At 42.6% G+C, this 19,875-nt stretch overlaps 1 protein-coding gene across 4 annotated transcripts in view; it reads right to left on the bottom strand.

The window, feature by feature from the left end:
- Positions 1–19,400, bottom strand: part of qkia (QKI, KH domain containing, RNA binding a) — a 76,600-nt gene extending 57,200 nt beyond the window's left edge. For all 4 annotated transcript variants that reach the window (XM_078278121.1, XM_078278124.1, XM_078278123.1 and 1 more), the window contains exon 1: positions 18,958–19,400. In XM_078278121.1, the coding sequence (XP_078134247.1) occupies positions 18,958–19,102 (145 nt within the window). In that variant the 5' untranslated portion in view covers positions 19,103–19,400. The remainder of the gene's footprint in view (positions 1–18,957) is intronic.
- Between the last annotated feature and the right edge of the window lie 475 nt (positions 19,401–19,875).

Genomic DNA, 19,875 nt, shown 5'->3' with positions numbered 1-19,875 from the left:
CTCTCCTATACCTTGCTTTACTATCCTTGCAAACGTTAATGGGAATATTACCTATACTACCTTTTAAGACAGAATACAGTTAACTCACATCTAGGGATATCACGATACAGAAAATGTAGTAGTCGGTACCGATACCACCAAAAGTACACGATACTCAATACCAAAGATGATACCATGGTGTTAAAAAAAAAAAAAAAGATGTGGCCAGGTTGGATCAGTGGTAGAGCAGGCGCACAAGTACTGAGAGGTTTATGTCTTGATGCAGAGGTCCAGGTTTCGAATCCAACCTGTGACGATTTCCTGCATGTCTCCCCCCTCTCTCTCTCTCCCCTTTCTCACCTAGTTGTCCTGTCAAAAATTAAAGGCAGAAAAGCCCAAAAAAAATAATCTTTTTTTTTTTTTTTTTTCCTTAAAAGGTATTTTCATGATTCTTGAAACCCAATTCAATACCATGGTAAAAAACCAAAACAATAAACCTCCAATTATACCATGTATAATTATATTAATGTATAATATTTTAGAATTATTATTTATTATTTAAGAATAAGACTTGGGGGGGTGGGACAGTGTCATGTCACTCTTTTTTCAGTGTCAGTTTTTTTCTCTCCTAAACTTTCTGTTACCGTTTTGGTGTGGAGGGGTTTGAGTGGAAGGGACAAGGAGAGTGTAATTTACATCTGAAGCAAACGTCAGTCATCTGGACCCACAGCTGGCTACTTTGAAGCCTGGCATCACCAAACAGCCAGTGTACAGTAAGGTCTTCCACGAGTTCACTTGGAACACCCAGACAGCAAGCATGTTTAGTATGTTTCTCTCTGCCGTTGTTGTTTTTCACATAAAAGCGGGCTGATTAAAGTTAAACACACTGACGTGAATCGGTTCCGCTTAAACAAGCGCTCCAGGTGAAGTCGTGAAAGCAGGAGCTGTAAATGTACAGTAAAGCCGGAGGCTGACTGCGGTCGGGTCAAGCCATCAGTGAGCAACGTGTCGTACGCAAAGATGAGCCGCTCTGTTTTTCTGTGCTGGAGGGCATTCTTCTTCTTCTCCAGCATTTAGTGGCAGACTAGAACACTTTTAAGTGAATACTGCCCCCGTCAGGTCCGGAAGAATTGCTTCCCTCGGTACCTACGGTACTGTAGAAAAACAAGCACGGTCACGTTTTCAGAATTTTGGACCGACTTGGTACCGAAGTACCGGTTCTCGTGACATCCCTACTCACATCTGAATAATTATTACCATCATGCAACACATGTATGATGTTTTGACATAAAATAAAGAAAATATGTAACTTAATGTAAAAAAAAAAAAAAAATTATATATCTATCCATCCATCCATCTTAGAGCTACACCTAAACACACTTGTTTTTTGTTTCCCCATCACAAATACTTTGACTTTTACTCAAAATATTGACCGAAAAACTGAAGTCACTGGTCTATCAAATCCTGAGTTGAACACATTCTTACGTTCCTAATTACATCAGAAACATTGAGAAGTTGTGCACACAGTTTACCTCCTCCTCTATTCTGGCTGAACCACTGAGAATATGTATGCTAAAAGCAGACTGTGTAGGTGTGGTGATGGCCAAGAACAGCAATCAGCCAAGCCATTAATCATAACTGGTGGCAAAGGCAATGTTTTCTGGGGCTGTCACTGTGACTGCATGCAAGAAGGGGAAGAAGTGCCAAGTACAATGTGGCTTTCTGTGGCTGCTGGCAGCAAGGGTGACTGTGTGCTATAGGAGCGTGTCATAGCACGTTAGTTTGGTGATTAAACAAAGCAAACAGACGGAGAAGGAGAGAGGGACCAAAGGAAAGGCAGAGCTTAGGGGTATTGTATTTTCAATTCCCCCCAAAAACATTAACCTGTGTTGGAAATTATATTTGAAAAAGTTGGGATGTCTTAAATTTGGTGGAATGTATTTACCTTTGCACAACAGCAAATAGTGCTTGCAAAACAAATACCGTTTGACTAGAGTGACTTAACTCCAGCACCAGCAGTAATAGATAAACAGATGTAATAATTGTGTTGAAAAACACAGCTCAAAAGTAGGCCAAGTTAACTGAGACTTGAGGAGTATTGCCAATTTTTGAGATCATGATCATCAGTGAAGCAAAGTCATTAAAACACTGTCAAGTGGCCTAAAAATACAGTGTTACAGAATGTCGTAAAATGGCAAGACCACAAGAAAAAATCTTGCCGTGGTCCCAAAACTGGCAGCTTCTAGAACTGTTAGTATGTGTCTGAAAAATGAAATGACAGAGAATGACGATTACTAAAGCTGTTACCAGGGCTCTTTCCTCCCGAAAAACAATCTAAGCCGTCCCAAAATTAACGTGGACCGTCCCGATTTTAAAATCTTTGCTTTTCTACATTTTAATTAGTTAAAACCATTCAGAGTGACCTTTAACATAAATAAAACATCATAAAAATTATTAGATGATCAATCAACCTTTTTATTAATATTCATCTGAAAAGATTTGAGGCTAAAGGTCAATCAGTCACACCACAAACAAAGGCCAAGTTGGCAACAGCACTGCTGTTCTTGCTATTTACCACCCTGTTAGCTGGTGTGTCTAAAGACAAGACGTCACAGAAGGAGGTGCAGCTTGTTGCCAAGGACGAAACATGGAGAGATCTCTTTGCAGCCTTATGTCACATAGGGGACGAAGAAGAGTAAGTAAGTAAATAAGTAAGTAGGTGGTTAACGTTAGTGACATGATTTAAGCTGTTGCAGAGTTTTGACTCTTGACAATTTTCATTTTTCAGAGGCTGCCATTTCAGGGTCTGGCTCTGCTCTGCTCTAAGAAAGACATTCTTCTAACTTTCATCTCTGTGTGATCAATTTACAAGTAAATACAGTCAAAGTCACAACACAGCTGTTCTCTTTAACGTATGCCTTTGGTGTTTTTATTAGATGATGTCGCGATTATAAAATCATGATTTAAGCAGTCCACTGCACTAGAAATATAAATGATCTATTTTACAAAAAATAAGTATTTTCATAGTCAGTCAGTCACATTTGGCTAAACTACTAGTGTAAACAATTTACATGATTCCTAAAAAAGTTGTTGCAAAAAGCCATCTTATCCTCTTTACTCACATCACCATGCTAACCCATCCAAGCTTAACAGTAAAATGTGCGGTTCAGACAGTATCTGCAGAGCTATTAAAACCTCAGACTAAAATTAGAACAAGCGATCATCACATTTGATGATGTGCAACTGCTTTATGGGGCTGTGTGCTGGTGGGGAACACACTGGCAGCTCAATGAGCCATAGGAGTGCCAGTTTTGTGCACTTAGTGGGGTCTACCATAGAGTAAGGGGGAAACTGGCAGGGAGGGCTGGCTCGATACTGAACCATAATGGCTTACTCTTAATGGTTGCCGCAAGGGGCCAACGTTCATTAGTCTCTGCGTGGGGAGACTGTCAACTGGATCCAGGGGTGAGACTTGTGAGTGCATTGCACACTCAGAGACACTTAAATTTGGGGGAGGCACCTCAAGGCAAGTGAGCAAGGTGGAAAGCTACAGAAACGGTTTTCTTACCTTCACACAGACATAATTCCGTTGCAGGAGGCACCAGGGAGTGTTGGTGTGGTAGTTAACAGAAAGCTAAAAGCTCCTTCTTAGGATAGTTTTATAATATTGCTAATTATTCAACGATTGTGAAAATATTTATATCCAGCACAGCAGAGTTCTGTGCTAATACTTCTTCTCTCCTCAGTTCACCTTTTAAAGTAGCCCAATACCCTGGCTTAGCTGAAAGAGCCAATCTAATGCACACAAATGCCGACTCAGGGCCCTTCTAAAATACTAAGCAAAGAAAGGCTATTTTACTGCTGCTTTTGCCATTTAAATGGGGAGTGATATGTAGCGTTAAATTGGAAGTCACAGCAATAGTCATTTAACAGGCTGGCTTTAAGAGAGAAGCCTCATGAGCTGAAAATGGTTTCACAAATTTGAGAGGATATACTTGATCGAAAAAAGGAAATGGCCTGCCTCAACCAAGCTACAATACACAAGGAATCCCACCTTTCACTTCCATGAGTTAAACCTGTATCTGTGTGGTTCCATGCATACCAAAAGGGATGCTTAGTCATGACAGGAGCACGAAACTGGTGAATTAATTAGTACTCATGGCATGAAAAAAGCATGCACTCCAATAGCCAAGCAGATTGTTGGTTATTCTGCATCTCGTAGGAACTCATTTCACAGAATTTACCGGCCAGTAAAATCAGGCAGACAAACAAAAGTGAGACCTGAGAAATCTCTCACTCTGCTTTAACCCATTTAACTCTATTTTCAGTGTTTAGGTCAAAGTACACACACTAAGGCATTTAGAAACAACAGTTTTATCCACTGAGGCCCCAGGCATACTTTTACAAAGATGCATCCGCACTTGCACAGACACATCCCACAACAATGAAGGGGGTGCTATGTAAAATGAAGCACAGGATGCATGCTGTGAGCTCAACAAGATGTGATAATACAAGATAAGGAATGGGAAGAATAACAGGATGAAGAGTCAGGATGCATGCTGATGGGTGTATGTCTGTGGATTGGAAGAGCAGTCCTTGGTCCCATTTTGTGTTGACTGTTGCCCAGGAACCCTGTCCTCTGGCCCATGAAAAGGGGTATTTCTGCACTGATGGGCCGCGAGAAGATTTCCGTTTCCTGTCAGTAGAAAGACTGGCTCTTGTTAGGATATAAGGAAAGACTATGCCTCAAAGGATGACTGAAATGGTGACTGAAATGTTAAGAAGATTAACTGAGCTTAGACTGTTGACCAACATTGAGATGATATAAAAAAGGGCTGAGCACTACTCATCTATTAAAACACATCTCAACTGTGTCCACCCCTACACACAGCTGCCCCCTCCTTCATGCAACAATGGCAGGAAAGGTCCAGCTGTCAGAAGAGGAAACAAGACAGGAAGAGGGAGGAAGGAAAGGCTCTGACTGTCAATATGACTGGAGAAGATAACATGCACTGTGCTTCCTGTCCCCAACCATGTACCTAAGGAGCCCACACTGCTCACAGCCAATGAGGAAAATTGGAGGGAAGATAATTTGTCATACTTCCCACCATCTTTGTCTCTGTGATCTAACCTCCATCTTTGTCCTCTGATCCAAAAGGGATAATTTACCCATGCTTGCAAAAATGACAGAACACCAAATAGTTAAGGTGAAGGGAACGAAATGGGAGATGGTAACATTCAGGTGGTCTTTTCCACGCGCTAGAACCGAGGCGCTCTATACCGCCGTCATTGAGTCCATCCTCACCTGCTCTATCACCACCTGGTACGCTGCTGCCACTGCCAAGGACAAGGGCAGACTCTCTGCCTGAGAAGGTAATTGGCTGCAATCTGCCGTCTCTCCAGGACCTGTACCCCTCTCACCCCAGACACAAACAGTTTGAACCTCTCCCCTCTGGCAGGAGGCTGTGGTCAATCAGGACCAAAACCTCACGACACAAAAACAGTTTTTCCCTCTGCAGTCAATTTCATATTAATGTTTAATATGTTATTTTATGTAAGGACCAACCACCAAGGCAAATTCCTTGTAAGTGTTACTTGGTTTGCTGAAATGGCTCTGGTGTGCCGTCATGCTGATTTGAGCACGTTCTAAAGGTCTAGACCAAATCAGACTGCCTGGTCGGATCTACTTGTTGTATAACCACAGTCAAACACTGTCAAATGGAAACACAAAGAGGATAAGACTGGGGCAGCATTTTAACTATAAACCTTTGACAAATCCTTACATCAACGGTGACTCGAGTGATTTTGCCGAGGAGCAGATGGGAGCAGCAGGAGCCTGCCAGAAGTTCAGTATTGAGTATGTCAACAAACAGTTGAACAAACAACAAATCTCTTTATATAATAAGTTTTGGTAGGTGGGGAGCGACAGAACGAGGAACAACTACATTCCTTTCCCTCTCTCATTATCAGGGAATGAGGTTACATGATTACAACAAGAAAACATTGATGCCACAAAACCGAGACTGAAGCAAACAGAGTGCCTTTGAGTACTTTCATAAGCAATTATTCACTCCAGTTTTCTGTGACAGACCCTCAGACATCCAGTCTCATCATCTGTCCAAAGAGCAACATTTAAACTGAACACTGACCTGTAGCAAGAGGGTTTTACCTGGATCAAAATTAGACAAAGGTGGTGCCTCAAAACACCACATCAACCTACTGAAACTGGCTTTATTCAAAAGGGACAATAGCATAACTTTCCCAGGTAGCAGCAGAGCTATGATTTAATAATCTAAGACACTAAAACGTATCATATTCTGCTTAAAGTTTCCATGCAGAAAAACCCTAGGAGGGGTAGAAATAATGAACACAGAAAGACAAACGGGTAACATCACAAAGTCTACATATGTGTTTGTGTCAGCTGTTGTCTTATCCCCAGGCACAGGGCCCGCTGGGGCTTGTAGCTAGCAGTCCAACAGCCACTCAGTCGCTGTCCCTGGGTGTGACAACACAGACTCACACTACAGCTGTTGTGTCTTTGTGCCGTCTCTTCATTGTCTTCACAGCCTGACATACCATATTTCCAGGATCTGAAAGGATCTTAGACATACAAAAATGTGTTAAATATCTGGATGGATATGCATGGTCCTCTGTCAGAACTTCCATTGTTTTGGGCCGATTATACAAGAATAGATTGGGTGCAAGTTTTGGAAGTTGTAGATTAAACAGCTACATACTGATTGTCTATGAAGGACAAACTGGCCAGGCACTGTTTACAGATGCTGAAAAACTCTTGGTGTCTGATTCACTTCCAGATATTAAGATTGCTCGTCTTAAAAAGGACAGACAATGAAAAGAGGAGGAAAAGGCTCCCTCTGATCTACTCCCTTTTCTCTGCAGATCATCAGAGGAGCTGCTCTTTGGCTATGTGTTTGGTCTGGTTGTCTGCTCCTGGAGATCATTCAGTTGATCCGTTTCGTCTGCCAAGTCATGTTGAATGTACCATTTAGAGCATTTAAAAAACAAAGACGTTGGAGGGGCTGTAACAACTGGGTCAGAGTGTCATGAGGGGAGAAGACCAAGAGTCACTGACTCAACTGTCATTAACCAAGCTTCCAGTATGCTTAAGCCTTTACACATTGATCTGCCTCAAAGTGAATAGGGTCCCAGGCGCAGACAGTGAGTGCTAGGCTGATGCAAACCGACAGAATGCGTAGCAGGCCTTTAATGTCGCCACTGGTCCTCACATGAAAGAGGCAATGTAGCCCCAAGGCTGAATTTTTTTGCCTCCCATACGAGTAGAGAGGAAAGCTGCAAAAGAGAAAACGAATGGAAGAAGAGAGCAGGTGAAGAAAAATCTGGGGAAACAGGAGATGAGAAAGGAAAACACAAAGGGGAGCAGTAGAGTGACTCTGCTAATATCAATAGCTAAAAAGAAAGCCAGGAAAAACTGTCATTCCATTGGGAAAACTAATACCGATTTTCTCCTATGAAAACTGTATGACAACTATAAAATGCAATATTAGAAAACAGATTAGGGGGTGCATGTACATGGTTAAGACATAAAGGAAGTGATAGGAGGGAGAAGGCAAAGCAAACTGTATGCATGTGTGCAACTGGGGGGCAGACAGAGAAAGTAGGATTTTATACATCATGGTGATGAGGGAGAAGCAGAGATAGAACCAAGATTTGGCTAGCTGAAAGTGTCAGACGCTCAATAAAAATAAGGTTGCAGGTACAGCTCCCATCACAAACAGCCTAAACTCATGTCAGACAAATACTCTCCAAGAAAGCAGAGTAGGGGAGAGGAGAGGAAGGGTGGAACAGGGAAGGGGAGAGAAGGATTAGAAGGGACAGAGAGAGAGACAAGTCCATTGCCTGGCAGACTATTCTTCACCTTAAGGTGTCAACAGCAGCTGGTTCCTTGGCACCTTGCTCATACCCACACCTGTCTCCCCTGCTGTGTCTACACACCGTCCAACTCCAGCTGCCTTTAACCATTCCTAAATGACCACCAGGTTATAAAATTCATTATTTGATTTACCCACACAACGCAGGTGATCACAAATGTACATCCAATCCAAAACGTTTAGCAATTTGAATCCAATCACTCCATTTCTAAAATCACTGTCAGTGAGTGTGTCATGGCACGTCCCGCAAGAAAATATATAAACCAGACAAACAGGAGCAGCTGTAATCTTATCCAAGACGACCATAAAGCAACACATTGCCAGTCTTTTAAGAGCACCATTCCTATGTAATGACACTGAGCTGAGATTGCTGAAGTTAAGGCCACAGTGTGCTGGTGCAGCATCTATAAGGTAAAGAAAAACTTAATTGTGCCAGCTGGTTGTGCTTTTATTTATTTTAAACAAACTACTCTATAGTAACTTCTTTTAACTCAATTATGAGTTGTGTAACCTGTCAAACATGGCAAGAATGTCTCTGCACACATTTCAATCAGGAGAGACTTTGTTGCAGATATGCAAAAGTTTATTGTACATAAGCATAATGAAATATGCGGAGTCTTTGGCGATTAGACTCCATCGTTATAAAATATTTAAAAAGGGGTAGAGAAACAGGACAAATCCCCCGATGGAGTCTAGACACTGGTGATGGTGGAGAAGGAACCCGAAGACCGACCGAAGGAGCTATCTGCCGGAAGGGGACTCCGGGGGCCTTGGTTGACGAGACCGGAGGTGGAAGGGGAGAAGAAGGAGGGTTGCGCGTTTGCCTGAAAAGACAGCTGACAGCAACGGAGAGAAAACATTTAAAAGCAGGATGACATGCTGTGACTGGATCATGAATGTCGTGGCCAATTCTAATTGGTTTACTGAAAAGTAAACGCCTCTAACCAGGTGAAAGGTTTTAGGAAGAGAGAGCGGGGATTGAAGTTATTAGAAGTCAATGCCACTTTTCAATGGTAGTCCATTTACTTTGTGTGAGCCATTTAACCAGGTGTAAGATAGCTATAGCATATTAATAATTGATCTGACCCATAATTCAATCCCTAGTAATTAGGGCAATGGTCGGCATCAAGGGGAAACATTTTTTAAAAGCCCCTTGTCATTCTAAAAAAGGTACAAATACGGAATGGGGGGGCAGAGTTGTTCCGCCATTAAGCCAGCAGTGGAGGTAGTAACAGAGCCGAATCGACTCACACACTAGACACCGATGCTGTTGTGTTACAAGTCCTGCTTCTTTTGCTTCCGGCATGCCGGCATGCTATCTAAAATCACACACTGGGGCATCATTATGCCAGCGCTGTTTGGTTCAATGTAAGAAAAAGCAAAGCCGGCAAGAGCAACAGCATAGGCAGGGGCTTGGGTTGCAAAAACTACATCACTCAGCAGCTTAAAGAACAGTACATTCAGCATGCAGCTAAGATAATAAACCAAATGATGATTGCAACACATACAAATGCATTGCAATGTATTGGACTTGTTTTACAAACATCACTTGTGTTCACACTTCTAAGCGAACTGGTAGGAATGACCCAGTGTGCACGCCTGGCCCATTAACGCACAAAAACCCATTGTGTATCATTAGCTGAGGGGGAGGAAGGGAGAGACAGAGGGGTGGAGTGTGGAGCTGAGGGAGGGGTCAGTGACCTTCCTCATAACCAACCAAATGACCTCATTCACAGCACACAGGAATCCTCTGTCTCCCCCCCACTGTTCTTTATCACATTCACCATCCTCCCCTCGCTCTCGGCAGCCTTGCTCGCCTTTTTTCTTTCAGCGAACACAATCAATCAACTGAGCGGGGACGAGACTCATGCTCACTAACACTTTCATATTTACAGCACATTCTTTCCTGCCCGTTATCTGTAGGGTTTATGCTGTCTTTCCTATGTCACACGGTGCTAAAGAGGCTCTTTGTTTGACCAATTAAAGTCTAATCATCCAAAACCACCCATTGTTCCTGCTTTGTAATCTCATCTAAACCAGACTGACTTAAGCCTCACTACAAACAGCACAAAGCAGCAACAGACTCTAAACAAACTGAACAGTCACAAAGCAGTTTCACTTGCAGTTGTACAAGTCTGATTTCATTCATGTGCTGCTACAATCAGTATGGGTTGAACGCGTTGCACATGGGCATAAATTATGCTAAGCAAATCATGTTTTACATTACAGCACACGTCTGCAAGGCAGACAGCCTCTGTAAAATACAACTGTGCAACACATGTAGTTCTAGTTAGTCTAGACAGTCACTATGTGCGACTGTGTCAGTGAGACAGAGAAGTTTAAGCAACTGAAACATTGCTGGATAGGTAAAGGGGGCAGTAGATTAAAAACGACAATGTGAATATAAGTGCGCGCTCTGTGTGACATTCTTTTAGAAATCTGTGAAAACACCTTATAGATATCAGCATAAATTCTATCAATAGCAGACAGCACAATCAACAAATTGAGCAGTACTTTTCTACTTGCAACCCCTCTCTGATCTGATGAGTTAAGTAATGGCATCCAATCGCAAGCCTGTATGGACTGAAATGGCCGATTGAGGGTAGGCTGGCACAGGTGGTAGAAACACCATGAACTTGATTAACTGCAGTGTGGAATGAGCTCTTTCATAAACATTTAAAATGTGCACACTTACAGAGCTTACTGTCAACAGAAAGCCTTGCAGCATGATTGCTTTGAGGCTACTCTCCTTCCCCGTACTGCTGTGCTTCTACTCTACACATACCACACAATCTAATCTGTTTCACCGTCTTTAAAATAGACTTTACAATTTGTAAAGCTTGTTGTTTTCAAAACATTGAGGAAGTTTTCTATGGTTGTTATTTCTAAAAGGTGAATTAAACTGATACCTCGGTCTGAGATCTAATAAAGACTAAAATAAGACCGTCCTTTGTGGGTTCTAATCACTACATGCTACTAGCTTAATAAAGGCAAACATCCAAAAATAATAACAATTGTTTAGAACAATGTTGAAAATACTTATTTAGGCACAGATTTGTTCTCAGTGCTGACAAGATAACCCAAAGTGGCAGCACAACACTTGCTAGAAAGATTTTTCACACATTATGTCAATTTCATTCAAAGTGAGTACTATACTGATACCGATACTGGGGGAATCGCCAATCCTGCTTTTTTCTTTTTATATACACATTAGCTTTTTATTAATGGTTAAACTGAGCAATGGCAGTGGACCTCATGTTTGGCACAATATCACAAGAGCAGGAAAGAGCAACAGGAGTACTCTGAATAGTATGACATGGATTCTGATATGCAAGGGCTAAATAATGTGTTGAAGCTGTTGAGAGTCAGAGAAGCAGATGAGACTGGTTAAGACTGGAGTTCCCACTGCTTCATATTTGATGGCAGAATGCTACAGAGGAATCTTACTAACTCTTGCTACCTCACTTTCTGTGGCCCTAAGGGAAGGTTAAGGCAGCACCGCCTGCTCTTGACAAACCTCACAGAAACAACACGGGCTGCTGGGGGACAGGTAAATTATTCATCTTTGATTTATCGGCCAGCCTGCAACTAGTGAGAAACCAAGGCAAAGGCTGCAAACCACAGGCAGACTGATCCACTGGGGTGTTTTAAAGGAGGATGGGGCTAGCGAGCCTCTTGGACTAGAGAGTTTGGATAAGGATGAGGGGGAAATGTTGCAAATATAAACAGGGTCCGAAATCAACACTTGCCAGTCGCCAAATGCGGGTACATTTTCCATTTGGCGGATAAATCTCAAAGGGCTATTCGCCTCATGGCGAGTAAATGTTTGTACCAAAATAGTTCTGTTTTTCAGTCTTCATTTTGGTGAAGGTGCAACTACTTTCTTCTGTTTCTCTGCTGTCTGCACGCCAGCCACCACGTCACTTCTGTTTACCGATAGCTAGCTTTTACCTCAGGCTAATTCATTAGATAGTAAGTGGAGATTTCTGGCAGCCAGCCTTCCAAAAGAAGGCACAATGAAATTAAATGTTAACCGATTATTAACCGTTGACCGACAATTGATATTAGGCTAATCGGTCAAAAAAAAAAACTATTGTCAGTTAGCGGTTAAACGACTAATCATTAACATCCCTACTAGCAGGACATGCAACCCCAACCATAAAGTTTAGTTATGTAGACCTAAGTTACAAAAAAAAAAACTTGCAATTTGATATTATTATTAATTAATATTTTGGCCGGTAGAAAATATGCTTGGCCGGTGGATTTTTTTCATCTACCCGCCAACTTGGCCGGTGAGTCAAAAAGTTAATTTCGGACACTGAATATAAACAAACAGTCAGTGAGATAGCAGTCAGTGTGTCACAAAATTTGACGGTTTAGGAAAACATTACGGGACTTTGATAGTTTCATACCAGCCACAAAGCAAAAACTATCAACTTACAAATTATACATTTAACATCTAGATATTTAAAGAAAATTAGACGTTTCTGTGCCTTACTGTGGATGGTATTCACATTAAGCTAAGCTAAAACACACTATAAGAGTGTGTTGAGAAAACAAACCAAAGGCTGGAGGTTAAGTGCTCTGACTGTGCTCCCGGTAAAATTCCTGAGCTGGCTGCCAACACTCGCTTGCTCCTCTGGAAGGAGAGAGAAAATGAATGCAGAGGGGTGGGCGAGTCAGAGAGGAACAGAGTGAGCATTCAGTTCATTTTTCTATGATAAAAATGGGGAAGGAAACAAAAAACAGATACAAATGTTGCTGGTACGATTCCTGAAAAACCTCATTGATAGACACTATGTCTATTGTGACAGTTCAGAGGCTTAAAAATGAAGACACAAAGAGAAAGCGCAAGGCAATAAGGGGGAGTACTGTGGGTTAGGGGGTGGGAGAGCTATTTAAAAAACTCTAAGAATGTAGAAGGGTGGGGCCCATACTTCTTGTTACTGAGAAATATTGTGTGTGCGGCGTATCCACACAAATGTGTGGAGGAGGGACAGGAGCTATGATTCATGATCTAATCTAAATTAATCAAAAGAAAGCTGAGAGACTGACCCACCTCTGTGGGAGAGGACACAAGAAGAGTAAGCTTCTCTTATCACCAGTCAAAAAACAGCCCCACACCCCTCCTTCTCCCTCACCCCTCCTCCCTGTCTGTCTGAAGGAAAAACAAACCACTGACTGGCCTTCTCCATAGTCCATTCCTGTCTGAAATGGGCGTTACTTCCCGTAGATGTTTTTGCACGAGAAACAAATGGTAAAAAGCTGACAAAACCTGGGTCAAGGGCAATGGGAGGAGCCATGGCTTCAGAAATGGAATAAACAACCCAATGCAATGAAGAGGTCTGTGTCAAAAAGCAGTTGTGACATAATTCTTACAACATCCCCTAATCTTCCTCTTTAACACACACACACACACACACACCTCTGACAGAAACCACACATTGAAATTCATTTAGCGAAATTCACTGTGCATCTAGTTACCTTATTCACTATTCATTTTAATGTGATTGCTCCGCTTTAAGGCTTGAGGAATAAAAAAATAAAATAGTAATAGAAGGGAAGACACTTAGTTTTGGTGACAGCAAGCCAGATAGTCAGCCAGGCAGTTAGCGTAGGGTACGGAGACAGGAGGCCAGGCAGAGGCAGCAGTGATAAGGAGGCCCCAGCACTCACAGGATTGAGGCCTGAGATAAGAGCCCAGAGCTGTCGTTGGATGACTTTATCATACAACACCCACTGGGGGGTGACATTGCTGGGGCTGGAGTGGGGCCAAGGGAGCAAGATAGGTCTGGGGTTGCTAGAACAGGGACTGAAGCTCACACAGGCACTGCGGTGGGGCTTCTGGTTAGGAGGGCTGCTAGGCAGAGGCACGTCAGAAGGAAGAGGCAAGGAAACGCTGGGTCCTGCCACAACCCCTACACCTCACCCTGTCAGACTTATGCCACCACCTAATTTATTACCAGGGAGGAGAGACTGAGAAAGAGGGACCACATTGAGTGCAAGAGAGAGGCAGACAGAAAGACAGCACAAAGCCTCCAATTCTGCTTTCTCACTGGTGGCAACGGCTCAGTAAACCAGCTCTCGGTTAATTAAATTCCAGCTTATAAGTGGTGCTTTGGGAGAGAATATGGGGAGAAGAAGGGGTAGGGGTGGAGTGATATGACAGGTTTCTGCTTGAAACAACATTCCTGGCCTAAGACCCCCATTTCTCTCTTCATCTGTACTCTCAGGGCTCTAATCTGTATCTTATTTTGCAAGCAGTACTCCATCTTGTTAGCTGCTAAATTGATTGCATGTCAGGGGTTAGTGGAGGTCTAGCCCTGTGCAGTGAAATACCAAGGGTCAACTGACAGTGGGACAAAAACAGTGCTACAACAGACAGACACAGAAAGAAAAAAAAGGGAGAGAATAAAAAAAAAAAAAATTGACATAAATATGGGACATCAGGTAGAAAACCCAACGCAGACTCCTAGTATTCTCCCATTTATCAAAATCTGTTCTGTATACAGCTGTTCCCAAAGGACCAATTCCCTACACAGGCACCACATTGGACAGCAGACAGTTTGTCCTCCAAAAGCTGACAGCTCTCCTGGGAAGGTCCTGTTAAATCACGGCACACAGAGACAAACAAGCAGACACAAAACTATATGCAAAGGGGGGTGCTGTAGCCATGAACAAACGGTACAATGCACCATGTTGCTCCGCCACACAGCCTGCAATGGAACAACAGACCATTTAATCTATTACACAAACAAAGCTCAAAAATGAGCCCGTAAGAATATATATATATATAAAAATATTTTTGATTATTCAACTATTCTGTTCCCCATAGAAACACTCGCAACACTTCATGACAACAAAATAAAATCCCTCCGTTTCTCCTACACTTCACTTTTAGGCTACATCTCTAGATGTTATATGAGCCGTCTCCTCCTGCTAAGAGAAAATATCGCAGTTTGAAGCAGCTTGTTGGCTGGCGGATCATAAAGAGAAATAATAAAAAAAACTCCATAGCAGGTGCCACCTCAGGGAGATGAACAACTGCAACACAAGGGGATTTCAAAAGGGGCCTGTCAATCGGCCAGAGTGACCTTGAGTGACTACACACATATTGGTAACGTAACAGGGGCGTCCATGCAGTCACGCCACTAAAGCAGAATGGGAACAGTCGTCACACACAAGGGTGGTGTCAGCTTTCTTCAGCCATGGAAACAGCTGTGTAGACATTCACAAACCGAAGGGTAGGCGAGGGAGACATAAGCAGCTGTCGGAAGGGTATACTCTTGAGAGATTTGGGAAAGAGTTTGAAGCATTCAACTGTAGCTAGATTTTTTTTATGCGCTTATTAGGAACCCTAAAGTCTGACAATAGGAGGGCATTTAAGATGTCCAATCACATTTGAGCCTATTAAACCTGTGAAACAGTACTTACTCAAATGAGAAGTGCGGGCATTGTAATTTTATCGAAACAAAACAACTTTTCTCCCTCAGGAGACAAGACGGCTGATGCCTTGTTGACAGATTAGGACACTGACTGGTTAGGTTTCTACCTCTGCTTGAGAATAAATAGCTTTTTTCTTGTTGCAACCCAGAACTGACTGAGAAGTCTCCTGCAACACACTGATGAGGAAAACTACACACACCAAACAAAATAACTTTTCAGATCAAACGTAATTCACACCCCAATACCACAAGTTCAAGAGTCCCTCCTGGAGTCTATCCTGTCTGACTTAAAGTTGCAGCCAAGTGTGAGGTTTATGACCACGGTCACAAAACATGCTTCATTTATCATCATAGAAAATGTTATCGCACAAATATCAACCTCAAACTATCGTTAAAAAACAATTAAATTGGAATTGCAGCAATCTGTCAGCATAGGCCACATTGCGCAACACAAAAGGGAAGGAGCACCGTTTTCTTCTTCTTTAGACACATACAAATTGCACAGTCTGGATTGTGCTTTTGGTTTTACCCTGGGTGGGGTCAGTTTTCACCAGTACGGGACAGGGAGTGGGAGGACGCTGGCCCCAAATATCGCATCAGCGCTTCAGCCCCGTTCAAAGGGGAAAGCAAACCAAACCGCCCCTAACAGGAACCAGACAATCCTCCTCTGCATTGAGGTGGCATACACACACACGCAATTTATTGGCAGCAGAGTCAAGTTTGGGCTGGTGCTGTGGAAACCTCAGACTTGTGGGGTTTTACAGAAGCGAGACTGAAGCTGGAGAGTCGCAAGATTCCCAGCCATGATTTCTCAAACACCAGTGGATGGAACGGTTATCCGCCGAACGCTGCACAGATGCGTCTAATCCAGCATTACAGGATTGAATTCTAAACCCCTCACACACCACTTCCTCTAAAGCATTAAAATCATATGGCCCAAGACATCAAACTACATGTTGAAAAAGCTTGTTTTTTTTAAAAGAAAGAACGACAAGTGAATCAGTTCCACCATTTTATTTTCGACATCAGCTCAATGACTTTTACTTTATTTTTGAAAGCAAAACATAAATCTGAGATCCCCACTGGTCAAAATTAGCACAGCAGTATTTACAGCGTGCCTATACATGTTAAATGTCTTACAAGCACTTACTGTTTATGCTACATTAAGCACACATCATCTCTACAGGGTATAATGTATTTCCTACTCTGCTCTTCAGTCCGACAGTTAGCAAACAGCTTCGGTGGTTTATATTAGCAGGTGACACAGACAAAAACGCAAAGAAAGGTGATGTGAAAAGAACTAAATTTAGTGCTTTTCATGAGTTTAAAAAACACAAACCCCTATCATCGCACTTTTGGTCATTCGGCTTTGGAAACTGAATTTTTTGTTAGTTAGCTAAACAAAAAGTAAAGTTCAGTAAGAAAAAATAAATAAAATATAGATTTTTTTGTTTTATCACTGCTGACCGCACCGAAGCTTGCTTTCAGCGGGTAAGCTCACATAGCATGCCAACAGCACTACGGCTTAGTTGTTAAAAGTAAATGAGAGGTACAGACTGTGTGCATGATCCCTTTTCTTTACTGTTCAGACAATTGTTAGGGGTTGTTTGTTTTTTTTACTATGGGAGCTGGGACATGGCAAAGGGGAGCAGGGATTAAAAAGAAAACAAGTCTGCTTCCTGACTTTCCCCTCAATGAAAACATTAACACACCCATCATTCCCAATTGAGTCCAATAAAGAAAGTGGCTCTGTCAGAATAAAAAAAAATCTCCATACTGCTCTTTTGTAGGGCATTTATGGGGTGTGGAGAGTAATCAAACTTTGCACTCTCAATATCAAAATATGGTTGCAAAAATGTAGGGGAAATTATAGCATCACACCCCAGGAAAGCTGTCTTGTTTTTTCCTGCAGGCTTGAAACTCACCCTGAAACTGAAGTGCCAATTTTTCCAGATGAAAAGCACTATAATATTTCTATCACTGTTCTCATATGTGTCTGTGGCATTCGATAGGCAGATTAGAGGGACCTTGTTCGATCTTTTGCATTATATTAACATTAAGATTTAAGCTAAATTTTAGTAGGGGTATTTTATTTAGTGTTAAACAAATTCATTTTTATGCATTGTTGTAGTAGTGAGATAGGGAGGAAACAGTCCACTCTACGCCTTTAAGTGTTTTGTTTATCACCCATCAAGGAAGCAAAAAAAAAAAATCTTTGCAGACCGGTTTAGCAACTACATACTTGAGCCTACTCATCCAGACATGCCACCGAAACTATGAGATATGCATTGCTGCTCATATCTTGTCTATGAAGAAATCACTCGTGAAAGCCTATTTTATTTATCTAAGTGTCATGTTGTCCAGTCCGACACTACACACAGCACGGGGACAGTCTGCTAGGGGGGCTGTGGCGCTCTCTAGTGTCCCCAGCTCAGTTACATAAAGCATAGGTCCAACCTTCCGCTTAGACCAGCTTATGGTATTGATACTATAAACACCAAACGAAGAATAAGCCTCGTCTATCAGCGCCGCTGAATGTGACAAAGCGTAGAAAATGCACGTAGACAGACAAATCACGTCTGGACGGCGCCGCCGACAAAAGGCGACGCAATTTTGGTAGGGCACGCTTGACTGGCAAACAAAAAAATAAAACGCGACTACTGCTGCAGCAAGGGAAGGAAATATAATCGAGGGCGCATACCCTCGCTTTGAGACACATGTAGTAGCTAAGTGAATTTAGCTAACTGTGCCCCTTCATAATGAAAAAGTTAGACGGTTGAAATAATCTTCGTGCACTCCCCCTCCCAGAAACAACTCAATGGCCATTGTTTGGGCAACAAGCAGACACATTCCTCCGTGCTTTTAAACTCGGCCGCTGAGCAACAACTAACAGACCCCTCTGAGCAAAAACAAAGAAAGCGAAAGACAACTTGTGTAACGCTTCTTGAAATGTGTCTGAATCGCTGTAATGATTGGTTAAGTCTTTATTTAAAGACGTAACGTTAGCTAAGTTAACACTACCGTCATGGTTTCTGAAGAGTTCAATGGAATGCAGACGCCCAGGCTCGCTAGCTTACAATGTGGCTAACCCAAGCTAAATTGCTGTGGAACATGTGGAATCAGGCCCCGTCTTAATTAATTGGGGTAACGTTAACGTTGCACACTTGATAAACATAGAGAACGGTTCAAAATTTCTATGTGGTCAGTTTTTGTTAATACACTGACAGTGATAGGTAACATTAGTTCGGATTTTTCTAAGTGCGTGGGAGAAAGTTTTCGTCTTGTCGCCACAAAGTCAAGAGTGCAGAAACAAACTCCGTGGAAGCCTATGGTAGCAACAACTCTCAAATCCACATCTGACTGTGGTCTATGATAAAAGTCACGCTGGATACTAACGTTACTGGATTCTCTGTTTAGGATGTGAGGTATTACTCGGGGGAAGTTGTAGCGTTATTTTGCCTGCCACGGTCAGCAATATCGGTGTACCCCGTTGCCAGCGTACGGGTCTCGCTAACGTTATGCAGCAGGGACGCCCAGTGAAGCCGTGCCGACACCGGACTGCGCCGTGGTCACGCTTCCCCTCCTCCCCTGCGTCTCTAACATCGCTCCAGACGGACACGTACCTTCATCAAGAAGCCTCTCCAGGTGTGTGAAGATACCGCAGAGATTTGGCAAACTGGTCATGAGCTTCTTCTCGTTTAATAATTGCATCAAATAGTCGGGACTCGGCCTCGGTCGCTCCTTCACTTCGACCTCTCCGACCATCATCTTTGCGGCGAGAGCGAAGAACAAACCACCGTGAACACACAGAATCCTCTTTTAGGAAAAGGAAGAAAAAAAACGAAAAAGAAAAAAAAACTTGCGACTCCAATCCTTCCCTCCTCCTTGTGATGAGAAGACTCTCTAACCCCCCCTAAAAAATCAGGTTTGGTTTGTTCTTGTTGTTTGAGTGGAGCGGGGGCAAAAAAAGAAACCGTTATCTTCCTTCCAGAGACTCGTGCGCCGTACTCTCCTCTCTACGCCGTGTGCGCTCGGGGACGTTCGATTCCACCACTGTAGGCGCGAGAGCTTCTCCACCGGAAAGGCTCCGTCCTCCTCAACGACTATTGGCCAACGGGGTTTTCAGGGGACTAATGGGAGAACCAATGAGCGCTCAGATCCGTGCCAGGAGGGCGGGGCGGGGTGGTTGGTGGAAAAAGCAGTGCGCAGGAATGCACAACATGTGTGAATATCACACATTTATTTCTTTCTCATTTCCTCACAAATAGCAGAATTTTATCAGTTAAAAAATGTCAGACTCAATCATCTTGCTATGCCTTGATAGTACAGCACTGTCATAACTTTAACACCAAAAGCAGTACCTGTGAACCAGCTAAGGTTTTATTTTCTATCTTTCTTTGTTTTAGATAGCAAAGTCAATATTTTATAAATTAGGAGTCTTCTTTCTCTTATATTTATTTATTTGGAATTATCACCACTAACAGGCCACTTTCTCTTTGTAGCTCAGCTCTTTTGTTGATTTCTTTTTCAAAAAAATATAT

This window comes from Sander vitreus, chromosome 20 (assembly GCF_031162955.1).
Source record: "Sander vitreus isolate 19-12246 chromosome 20, sanVit1, whole genome shotgun sequence".
Lineage (NCBI taxonomy): Eukaryota > Metazoa > Chordata > Actinopteri > Perciformes > Percidae > Sander > Sander vitreus.
This window is presented reverse-complemented; position numbering and strand designations above follow the sequence as displayed.